This window comes from Medicago truncatula, chromosome 5, assembly GCF_003473485.1.
Source record: "Medicago truncatula cultivar Jemalong A17 chromosome 5, MtrunA17r5.0-ANR, whole genome shotgun sequence".
NCBI classification, from domain to species: Eukaryota; Viridiplantae; Streptophyta; class Magnoliopsida; order Fabales; family Fabaceae; genus Medicago; species Medicago truncatula.
The window spans coordinates 31,893,484-31,906,528 of NC_053046.1; the positions used below are offsets into that span (position 1 = coordinate 31,893,484).

The 13,045-nt window shown below is 32.7% G+C and overlaps 1 protein-coding gene across 1 annotated transcript; it reads left to right on the forward strand.

Moving 5' to 3' along the window:
• Nucleotides 1–81: 81 nt before the first annotated feature.
• Nucleotides 82–1,192, forward strand: LOC11406351 (RING-H2 finger protein ATL63). Its single transcript, XM_003615707.4, has one exon. It carries the CDS (start codon nucleotides 530–532, stop codon nucleotides 1,181–1,183), a length of 654 nt encoding a protein of 217 aa, XP_003615755.3. The 5' UTR covers nucleotides 82–529; the 3' UTR covers nucleotides 1,184–1,192.
• The last annotated feature ends 11,853 nt before the right edge of the window (nucleotides 1,193–13,045 follow it).

A 13,045-nucleotide genomic window follows, 5' to 3' on the forward strand; every position in this document is an offset into this window, starting at 1 on the left:
AAATTGTACAATATCTCATTTATTAGTCATAAGTCATAAGACCTTTTGCTACACCAAAATAAACTAATTAAAACTAAATATAAATAAATTCACACTCAAACCCTCCACATGAATCTAATAAAACTCACCTACCTACCACCTTCCACTGCCATTGCCTTCACGGGTGTTCATTTCTCCCCCCTCCTTTTTCTCTTCAACCTCCCCTCATCCCATCCTCACATTCATCACTCCCTTGGATACAAGGACTCTTCTCCTTTCACAAAACCATACTACACTTCATAATTTCTCAATTCCCTTCAAACATATCCACATACACAACAACAAACCATAACAAAACAAGAATCTTCTACATTGTACACACAAATATGGTATTATTAAGGTTCTCTTTGAACATATAAAAAAATCTTCTTCACAAACCACTTCAAGTTCAATCTTTTCCTAAAAAACCATTCCAAATCTATTTCACCTATTAGACCAAATTTCACTTCTCAACTCACGCTGAAAGTACCGAGTGTAACTTAAGTCAGAGATGCTAAACCAACCCAACTCAGAAAACTCATCCACCAATCCATTGAATCAACTAGCACAAAACATGTCCTCCGACAACTACATCATGCTTGCAGCAATCATTTCTCTCCTCCTAGTAATCATCTTTGTCCTCCTTCTTCACCTCTACGCCAAATGGTTCCTAGCTCAATCCAATCCTCGCAGTCCGGTGAACCTCTCCGACATTCCAATATCTCCCAACTTCCACCACCATTTCAACATCCAATCCCCACCATTTAAAGGACTCAACTCAACAACACTTTCAACCATTCCCACGTTTGTGTCTGAAGAAAAAACACAAGAACTAGAATGTGTGATTTGTTTGAGTTACATTGAAGAAGGAGAGATTGGAAGAAAGTTACCAAAATGTGGACATGCTTTTCATGTTGAATGTATTGATATGTGGCTGAATTCACATTGTAACTGTCCCATTTGTAGAGGTTTGATTGTTGAGGAAGATTCTCATGGTGGTAATGTTGTTGAGATTGTGATTGATACTCCAAGTTATAGTGAGAGTGGTTCTGTTTCTGTTTCAGAAACTAGTTCTTTATCTTTGTTTGGATTTTCTTTCAAGAGAATTCTTAGCAAAGTTTTTCTTTCTTCACATGTAAATGAATTAGATAATGGTTCACAATGATATTATTTATTTTTTGTTCTATTGTTTATAACTATATATTATATATACAACCATGAGAAGTTAATCGCTATGATTAGACAATTTTTGTTTGTTTCAGCTTGTTTATGTATATCCTATTATTGTTAAATTGTTTGGTTTCTTTTGGATATGTAATTTTCATTTTTAATTTCTTAATTGGTTTAAGACTTGAGAGAATTAAATTAAATCATACACACTCAAGAACTAATATATCAACCTAATCACTTCTACAACAAAGCGATTGTGAACGAGACTACATCAACCATATTTAACCGCGATTTTTTTCTTTTCAATATTAGAGATTGTGTGCGTGTTTGAATTAATTGTAATTTTGACGAAATCACGATGATGCTGTAATTTTTTAGAAGATTCAAAGTAAAACTTTTATCAAAATCGTAGTAATAAAATGGGATTTTACTAAACTCACACTATAAGTCTCTTTACTAATTTTAATGACATTTCACATGCAAGCAATGTCATGCAAATATCTTCTACATCTAATTAATAATATAGAATATAAACAAATTATGTGAATAAATAAACAAGACAACAAAAACACTTGACTAATATTGTTATGTTTCTATGTGAAGGAAAGAAGTGTGGCAAGACCAAGAGAGTGTCTTCCTCAAAGTCAAACGGAAAGAAAAGACAAGAGGAAGTACTTATTTGGCAACAAGTGTCTGCCATCATCTGTCATGACTTATGACACTTTTTTGCAGCAATTCATTGTTCTGAAAGTCTAGGCTTTCTTTTGTTTCTATTGTGATTAAATAGTCAAGCAAGGAAGGACAAAATGATGGGCCATGAGGAAAGATAGAAATGCTAGAAAACACAGTCTTATTATTGAATGAAATTGGTGTGAGTCTCATTGGTTTATCTAAGATTTATTTCTAAAGTACGAGACTCAGGTGAATTTTATACAATAAAAGAGTGGTTGTCAGACAAAGTGTTAGAAAAAGAGTGTTTTAAGATGGATCAAAATATAGGATATATAATATATTAATGGATCGACTCATTTCACATTTCACACTATAGTTTCGGGCGTTAACTATTAGTTAAGTATATGAAATTGTAAACCATTATTAATTTAATAGATGGATTACACTTAAATTTACAAAATTTCAATCACATAATTAGATGAAAAAAAATTGTCCCCGAAAATTTAGTTATGTTGGTAAGGACAATAAATATATGCAAGATCTGGGATTCAAACCTCGCACACCATTAAAAGATGAGAGAAAAAATTGGTTAAGAAAATTAAAAGAGAGAGACAAAGGCAATAAAGATAGATAATTCTTTTCGAATGAAACACGTATTTTAACACATAAAAGACAACACCACAATATGTCGAAGAAGTGTCATGTCCGATATACATGTTCCATGCCCTGACACGATGCGGATTGAGATCATCTCCAATATGCATCCCTCTTCGACAAAGAAAATGAGTGTGGAAGGTGAGAGAAAAAGGGGAAAACGATAAAAAGATTAAGAAATAAAAATATTAGAGAGATAGATAGAGAAAAAGGCTTAATAACAGTTTTCGCCCCTTAAGAAAAAAAATTACAAAACTGCCCCCTAAGTTTTGCAACTGTAGCAGTTTTGGCCCCCCAAGGAAAAAAAAAGGGTTAAATATGTTTTTGGTCCCTATAAATATACCAACTTTTTCGTTTTAATCCCCCTAAAATTTTCCTTCAACTTTTAGTCCCTAAAAAAATTTTCATCTTCACTTTTGGTCACTCTTTTAAAGTAAACTCATATGTAGAATTCATATTTTTGAATAAAAATTTGCAGAAAAATTCTTAATATTATAAGAATCTTACCCCAAAAAGTTTAGAATTTTTTAACAAAACATAAATTTAATATGAATTTTTATATTTTTTATGGTTAAAAAATTCTAATTTCTTTTTGTAATTTTTTTTACAATATTCTACACATTTGTGTACAATTTCATTGAAATATACTAAAATTAACTTTAAATTAGGGATCAAAAGCAGTGACTGAAAATTTTATAGAGACTAAAAGTTGAAGGAAAATTTTAGAGGGACTAAAACAAAAAGTTGGTATATTTATAGGGAGCAAAAACATATTTAACCAAAAAAAAAAAAAAATAACACTGGGCACCTCACTTAGGGTGCCACGTCAGCGTAGACAGAGTCAAAATTGGCCTACAGGTGCAAAACTGCCACAGGTGCAAAACTTAGGGGGCGGTTTTGTAGTAATTTTTTCTTAGGGGCTAAAATCGCAACTTTGAGAAAATTAGGTGGCTGAAACTGCTATTAAGGCAAAGAAAAATATAGGAGAGAAATAGGGAAAATAAGGAAAAATATAGGAGAGAAATGGAATAGATGAAGTACATGATTTTTAATTTTAAAGAATAAATTCACAACTCTATAATTTTATGAATTAAATTTGTGATTCAATTTATTTTTAAAACAAAAGTTTATGTCCTCTGGGAGTGGGACCTGGTCAATGTTTTATGAAGAAGCTCTTCTGCATGAGCCCAGCTATGTAAATACGGTCAATGAAACTGCTACAAGTGAGGCCATTTATAGTGACCTTTGCTTTGTAATATTTATTATTTAGTACACAACTTGGCCCTATATAGTCTAACTTAGCTAAATATCATGCATGCAGCTTTTGTTTTTTGACTCATCTAATGATGCAGCTGAAACTATAAAACATTGATGATCTAGAACCAGAATGCTACACTACATAGCTTCACACATGGAAATATTCTTGGCCGAAAATACAGTTTTGTGCATGGAACTAATATCCAAAATAGTTGGATATTAATAAGTGAGCACTAAAACAAATATTCTTGTTTGTGTTGTTGGATATCATCTCACTTTTATTTTTTTGTTGGATATTTGTATTGACTGCATTGTGTTGTTGGAATCAATGTTCCAACGTATCTCTGTAAGATGTTGGATACGATGTTCCAACATCCTGGCACGGTTCAGTGTGCCTGAGTTCATGCTTATTTGTACGGGCGCCCTTTATTGTTTAAGGAAACAATATTTCCTTATCTTATTGATCAAGCAACGCGCATATCTTTACAGAATCAGTTGTGGAATATTCCTAAAGTTGTGTTTATATTTTAGGAAATATTTGAAGTTGTTTTGTGACGATCCTAAAGATGTTCCGACATTATAGGACTTTCCATATTTGTTTCTAATTCTTGTTTTGCAGATCAGTTGGACGATCTGTTTTGTTCTGAAGCCCAACAAGTTTATTTGACTTGAGTTGCTTCAGTATATAAGGGAGACTTCAAGACCTAATGAACTATTCAAGCCGTAATTCTAAAAAGTTTAGATTTTTAGGGTTTTGAGTATACATGTGTTCTACTCTTGTATCATGTTGATGCAAGTTTAGTACCTTTATTGTGAGCCTTTCTTGTGTCGTTTGTGATACATGTTAAGGACTGTGTGTTAAGTTGTATTCACTTGTGTACTACACCAAAGCTTGTAAGCAAGGTGTTAGTTGTATGTTTGAAGGTAACTTCACCGTTAGTTTGTGTTTTAGGTCTGATAGGTCACATGGGTTGTGATTGACCATAGGATAGTGAGATGAGATCTCAGATCTAGGAGTTCCTAGATTGAAATCAATATGGGTAGGTCCTAGGTCTTTAGTGTAAACGAGGAGTTTGCTGAGAGCTATAGAATAAGGACTGCACTAGTGGATTTCCTTCCTGGATTGGTAGCCCCCAGAGTAGGTGTGTTTGTCACCGAACTGGGTCAACAAACTCACTGTGTTCTTTACTTTCTTGTCTTTTATTTCTTGTTTTTTATCTCTGTTTATTTCGTAATGTTGGAACATTGAACGGAACATTAACGTTGAAACATCTTACAGAACATATTAAAACAAGTGCGTTAGAATTTCATTTTTGCATACCCTTAGTGACAGTTAACTGTTACTCCCTCCCTAACAGTCTTTGCCGAGCAATAATTAACTCTTATTGGGGGTAATAATTAAAGTGAGATGAGTAAAATTCTACTATTTTTTGCCGTCGATTCTTGGAGATATGAGCTCTTATAATCAAAGTATAGCAAGGTAAATAAAGCAAAAAAAAAAAAAAAAAACAACAAAAGCATCAATCGATAACAAAGTATAGGTTTTGTAAAATCATCTGCTAAAAAAAAAAAGGTTTTGTGAAATCATAATGGGTAAGTGTGATTCCAATAAAATTTATTGTGATACAAAACATTAGAATAAAATTGATTTCTGCCATTCCTCTAAGATTTTGATGATAAAGTATTGAAAAACAATTGGATATACTAATAAAATCTATTCAACGGAGTATAATAAATGTGCATGACCATTGATGAAGGATTTTTACCTCTCATAAAACTATTTACACGTAAGTATAATAGGATCGTGTCCACAGGGAGTTGCGTATTTCATAAGCATTTTCACAATATTTGTCACATTAAGTGTTAGGGTATAAATTGTTTGTTTGTGTAAAACTATTTTCCTAATCGACATAAAAGTAAAACGAGAAGAGATAGGGCTATTCCGCTTGCGGTCAGAGACATCAACCAAGCGTAACAGCTGCAATCTCTCGATCGATTAACGGATTCTAGCTTTTTAAACTATATTATCACAATCACTCGACAATATCATTCGTGTCCAAATGATATCGTTATTTCTAAGAGATCGTTTAAATATCGATTTCCCAAACATTTAAACGATCACAAAGTCGTTTGGGTAGTTTAATCGACGATTTCCCAACCGATTAAATTACCCAAAAACATTAAGTTCTAGATTAAAAGTGATTATCAAATATTAACATCCATGTCTAGAGTGATAACTTAAGATAGATTATTATTCTATTTCTAGATTCAAAAGTATGTGTCCATATCATTTTGAATCTCAATAAAACAATAAAAACAAGAATAACAACAATATTGAATAAATAAGCTAGAACCATATATTAAAAGATCAAAAGATTACATAATAGCTTGTTTGAATACCTCAAAACTACAAGAGTAGATGTAGCTACATATGTCTATGATAGCTTTGCAAAGGATGAAGAAAGGGTGAAGATTCCATGACAAGATCCATGATGTCTCAACAAATATTGGCTTGAATCTACTCCTAACTACCTTGCTTTGTGTTTCTCTCTCTAGAAAAGCCCTAGTCTCTCTCTAAAACCAGAAAAATATGAATAAAAATGTAATAGAATATTTTGGAAAGAGAAGAGAAAACTATTTATATGGGCTGACTGCGTGCCAGTTCGCTTAAGCGAATCATAGTTCGCTTAAGCGAACATCCAGGAAATCTAATGTTGACCATTGAGGAGCTGCCACGTGGTCCTTATCTTCTGAAGTTGGATGAACTTCGCTTAAGCGACACGCAAGCGAACGTGTGAGCGAACTTTCTTGGAGCTCTCTGTAACTAGTTCGCTTAAGCGAACCGTAGGTCGCTTAAGCGAAATGACCTTTTCTTCATGAGCGAACTGGAAGCGTGCTAGTAAGCGAAGAATCCTGGTGCTCTCTGGAACTTGTTCGCTTAAGCGAACCATAGGTCGCTTAAGCGAACTGAGCTTTATCATGAGCGAACTGAAGGCGTGCTTGTAAGCGAATAGAACGGTTGCTCTCTGTAACTGGTTCGCTTAAGCGAACAGGGGTTCGCTTAAGCGAACAGACCTTGGTTCAGGAGCTTCCTTCTTTTGGTCCTTGCTTGTCATTTCCTGCATAAATTGGGTAGAATCAGGCATGTAAAGCATAAATGGTAATATTACACTCAAATGGTAGCTTTTCCTTAGATAACTTGCAAAACAAGTCACTAATTTGCCTAAGTTAACACATGAAATATGTTACTTTTGAGCACTTATCAACCATATAATAAAATCTATTGATGAATTGAACATGTATTATAGCATGAGAAGCACTAGAGAAGCTTAAAAGACTATAGTAGAAGATATGAAGAAAGGTCAACCAGAAGTCAACATCTAGGATCAGAAGAAAGGATGCTCATCAGACTCTGAAGGATGCTACTCAGACTCTGAAGGATCATCTGACTCAGAAGGCAACGTGAGACTTGGAAGACCCCCAGCTCAGAAGATCTTGAGGGACCCAGACTCCACGTCAGTTTTGTCATCATATGTAGTTATCTCTATCAAGGATCTGAGTACAGTTTTGTTTTCTTCTGACAACATGTAGAAATGGACAAAGAACTTCATGGACAAAGAGAATGAACGGATAATTTGAGTTTAAGCTAAGCAAAGGAATTTCAAATGAATATTCAACGGAATTATCCATATCAGGAAATGGTCCAACGTCCTTGATTTGAAACTTCTCAACAACTCTTAATGCGATGACACTCTTCTCCATCGTCTCTCAAATCCCTGCCTATAAAATGAGCTGAAGACCTGAAGAAGATCAACAAGACTCTGCTATTTTTACCGTGTCATTACTATGTCAAAATCAAATAGAGAAAAAACACTTAGAATTTCTTATATAAGTTTATATCTTAGAAATTCTAAAGTCTTAAGAATATGTTCAATATTTTTCTGTTTATACCTCTGATTCTATATCAAGTGTAAGAACAAATTTGTTTACTTGTAAACAAATAGAAATCTCTTGCTTGTGAAGTTTGAGCACTAGAAGTCTCTCTCTCTCTCTCTCTCTCTCTCTCTCTCTCTCTCTCCCTCTCCCTCTCCCTCTCTCGCTCTCCCTCTCCCTCTCTCTATATATATATCAGATTCTGACCAATGTTTAAAACTTAAAAAAAGAATCAAACACAATTTAACCCCATTCTTATGTTTTTCTCACCTTCAAAACATGCACTAACTCAATATACAAAGTTATATATATGGAGATCAATTTACTGAAATAGTAAACCTTTTAAAGTTGCTCTAAATAAAAAATATATATATTTTTATAGTTACATCCCGGTTACATACATAAGAAGAAAAAAAAGCTCTTACAATGATTATGAAATACAGTAAAGTGTAGTCAATTTTCTAGATTTTGTATAAAGCATATAAGTTAAAGTGACTACAAATAATACCTAAGAATATAATTAATGATTTGAAAAATCCTCTCAACGTCTTTGAGTCATGTCTGAGCTCCGTCAAGATCATATCTGCCCTTAAAGTTAGGCGGATGGTTCCTCAGAAAAGTCTCTAACATACGAACTCCATCATTACCTCCAACATTAGGCTGTTGCCCTACAGCTTGAGCCACAACTTCCAACACAGCAGCAATAGCAGCATCCTTCCTTCCAGCCATCTCGGTTCACTATACAACAAACATTAATTAGGAAACACAACGACAGTATTCAACTGTCACACGACACCAACGACTCAACTACTTGGTCGAACGGACCGACTTGCTCTGATACCAATTGTAACACCCTGTTTTTCCAATATATAAATAATATAAAAAAGATCAGAGTTCATCACAAACAGGATGTCACATTTCGTTCTTCAAAATAATATTTAACACAAATAGAGTTAAAATCCACTCTTTATTTAAATCATCTGCTAACAACAATTTTCAACAACGTCGCAAAATATTTATTCTTTCAACAAAATGGCACTAAGGCCTCAACATAAACAACGTCAATAAACAACAAAGTCCCCATCCTGTTATGTATCATAGCGACTCCTAAGACGACACGGGGAATAACTCACATCAGCGGTTACTTCTGGTTATCTGCACGTTACCCACGTAGAGGCAACATTCAAACAGAGGGGTGAGATTTCACATTCAATAATAATAAGCATATAATTCTATAAAAGAATTTAACAACACAAAATAGCATCAATTCATCATTAACGATATTAATAAACAATAATTCATGTGAGAGAATTTAACAACATAAAACAACATCAATTCATCATTAACAATAATTCATGTGAGAGAGTTTAACAACTCGAAACAACGGCAATTCATCTTCAACAATGCTTCACATAATTCCAATCAACAATTCATCAATTATCTTCACTTCAACAATGCAATAATAACAACAACAACAATACAACAACAACAACAATTCGACAATGCAACAACAACAACTCAACAAATGCTAATATGCATGTGGTACCATCAGAGCATCAAGCTCCTTACAACAGAGCATCAAGCTCCCTTTTATTATATAACAGAGCATCAAACTCCCATCGATTAAATAACAGAGCTTCAAGCTCCATTTGCTTAAAATTAACAGAGCATCAAGCCCTCTTCGCTTAAAATGATTATGTATTAGAAAGAACTCGATTAGTACTTTTAATGGCATTTTAAGCAAAAATTAGCAAGCGATGTTTAGATAAACTGATCAGATAAAGAAACCACATAAGATTGAACTCAACCTTCCTTCAAAACAAAAAAGAAAAATATTGAACCCAACCTCTCTCTCTCTCACTCTTCTTCGGAACACCGTGACCTTCAGAAAGTTTCGGTTTTCATCTTTGTTAACCAGACGCAACCTCACATCACGTTTATCGACCGTTCTCTCTTCAACTTTCCAGATTCGACATATCTCCAACAACACTACTTCATGGATCGACGAACCGCATCGTAAGACCTGGATCGCGGGACTCATGGACACTCAATCAACGAGTCCTGAGTTATGAGATCTCTTATATGCCTGTGACATGGAAAGGTATAGAAAAACCAAAAGCCGTAATAGTCATAACATGTCAAGAATCAAATACAAAATAAGGTCCGAGTACCAAATTGATCCATGTCAAATAGTGTACACGTACCTGAGATTGAAAGACGTGAAGCTAATGTAATGAGAGAGAGTTTATTATCTTATGTTTGTTTTGGATCTGATATGATTTGTTTATTTCGGATCTGATTTGCTTTGTTTCTTTCTTCTGGAAAAGAATATGATATGCTTTGTTTATTATTATGGGGTAATATTAAATTCAACAACAGTAAATCATTGATGGTAAGTTTGATAAGTTATTTTTAATTAATACATGATGAGGACATTTATTCAATCATTGATTTTATCAAAAATAAAATAAAATAAAATAATATCTACCATTGATTTGTTAATTTAACCTATTCAAAGTGATTTCTGTACTTTAGAGTGTGAAATGAATAAGAGAATTGTTGTTCACACATTTGATAAGGCTGAGAAACACGAGTAAAATTCGTTTTTGCCCCCTTGGCAGTTAACTACCGAGCAATTCATCATCAACAATGCTTAACATAATTCCAATCAACAATTCATCAATTATCTTCACTTCAACAATGCAATAATAACAACAACAAAGCATATCATATAACCTCATATCATCAACATATACATTCATATAATAATTCATCAATCATGAGCAACATCATATAACCTCATATCATCAACATATACACTCATATAATAATTCATTAATCATGAACAATATCATATATATTCATATAATAATTCATCAATCATGAACAACATCATATACATTCGTATTTATCAACATATACACTCATATAATAATTCATTAATCATGAACAACATCATATACATTCATATAATAATTCATCAATTACGAACAACATCATATATATTCATATAATAATTCATCAATTATGAAAAACATCATATACATTCATATTCATCAACATATACACTTATATAATAATTCTTTAATCATTAACATCATATAACCTCTTATTCATCAACATATACACTCATATAATAATTCATTAATCATGAACAACATCATATACATTCATTCAATCATGAACAACATCATATATATTTATTAAATAATTCATCAATCATGAACAACCTCATATATACTCATATAATAATTCATCGATCATTAACAACATCATATTCATCAACATATACATTCATATAGATATTAAATCATCCAACAAAGATATTCACGTCACACCAAGTTAGATCCATCACAACATAGGTTAAATACTCTTAAACACCTTAATTCAACTCATAGTACACAAGTTTTGAATTTTGGAGACAATCCATAAATTTTGGGTTGACTTACAAATAGTTATGCGGAATTTTTATAAAATTTCACTAAGATTGAACTCAACCTTCCTTCAAAACAAAAAAGAAAAAGATTGAACCCAACCTCTCTCTCTCTGTCACTCTTCTTCGGAACACCGTGACCTTCAGAATGTTTCGGTTTTCATCTTTGTTAACCAAACGCAACCTCACATCACGTTTATCGACCGTTCTCTCTTCAACTTTTCAGATCCGACACATCTCCAACAACGCTACTCCATGCATCGACGAGCCGCGGTGTAAGATCTGGATCGCGGGACTCATGGGCACTGAATCAACGAGTCCTGAGTTACGAGATCTCTTCTATGCCTGTGACATGGAAGGGTATAGAAAAACCAAAAGTCGTAATAGCCATAACATGTCAAGAATCAGATACAAAATAAGGTCCGAGTACCAAATTGATCCATGTCAAATAGTGTACACGTACCTGAGATTGAAAGGCATGAAGGTAATGTAATGAGAGAGTTTATTATATTATGTTTGTTTTGGATCTGATATGATTTGTTTATTTCGGATCTGATTTGCTTTGTTTCTTTCTTTTGAAAAAGAATATGATATGCTTTGTTTATTTTGGATCTGATTTGCTTTGTTTTTTTCTTTTTGGAAAAGAATATGATATGCTTTGTTTATTATTGTGGGTTAATATTAAATTCAATAACAGTAAATCATTAATGGTGCGTTTGATAAGTTATTTTTAATTAATTCATGGTGGGAACATTTATTCAATCATTGATTTTATCAAAAATAAAATAATATCTACCATTGATTTGTTAATTTAACCTATTCAAAGTGTGAAATGAATAAGAGAATTGTTGTTCACACATTTGATAAGGCCGAGAAACACGAGTAAAATACGTTTTTGCCCCCTTGGCAGTCAGTTAACTGCCGAGCAATTCATCATCAACAATGTTTCACGTAATTCCAATCAACAATTCATCAATTATCTTCACTTCAACAATGCAATAATAACAACAACAACAACAATGCAACAACAACAACAACAATTCGACAATGCAACAACAACAACTCAACAAATGCTAATATGCATGTGGTACCATCAGAGCATCAAGCGCCCTTCGATTAAATAACAGAGCATCAAACTCCATTTGCTTAAAATTAACAGAGCATCAAGCCCTCTTCGCTTAAAATGATTATGTATTGACACAACCAATGCAACAACAACAACAACAACAACCACGACAACTTTGCATTATGACTTCATAATTCATCAATCATAAACAACATCATATACATTCATATTCATCAACAGATACATTCATATAATAATTCATTAATCATGAACAACATCATATAACATCATATCATCAAGATATACACTCATATAATAATTCATTAATCATGAACAACATTATATATATTCATATAATAATTCATCAGTCATGAACAACATCATATAACGTCATATTCATCAACATATACACTCAAATAATAATTCATTAATCATGAACAACATCATATACATTCATATAATAATTCATCAATTACGAACAACATCATATATATTCATATAATAATTCATCAATCATGAAAAACATCATATACATTCATATTCATCAACATATACACTCATATAATAATTCATCAATCATTAACAACATCATATAACCTCATATTCATCAACATATACACTCATATAATAATTCATTAATCATGAACAACATGATATATATTTATTAAATAATTCATCAATCATGAGCAACCTCATATATATTCATATAATAATCCATCAATCATTAACAACATCATATTCATCAACATATACATTCATATAGATATTAAATCATCCAACAAAGATATTCACGTCACACCAAGTTAGATTCATCACAACATAGGTTAAATACTCTTAAACAC

What these genes read in the sequence shown, in the direction of transcription:
- LOC11406351 (XM_003615707.4), top strand. Translation starts at nt 530, where the DNA reads ATGCTAAACCAACCCAACTCAGAAAACTCATCCACCAATCCATTGAAT.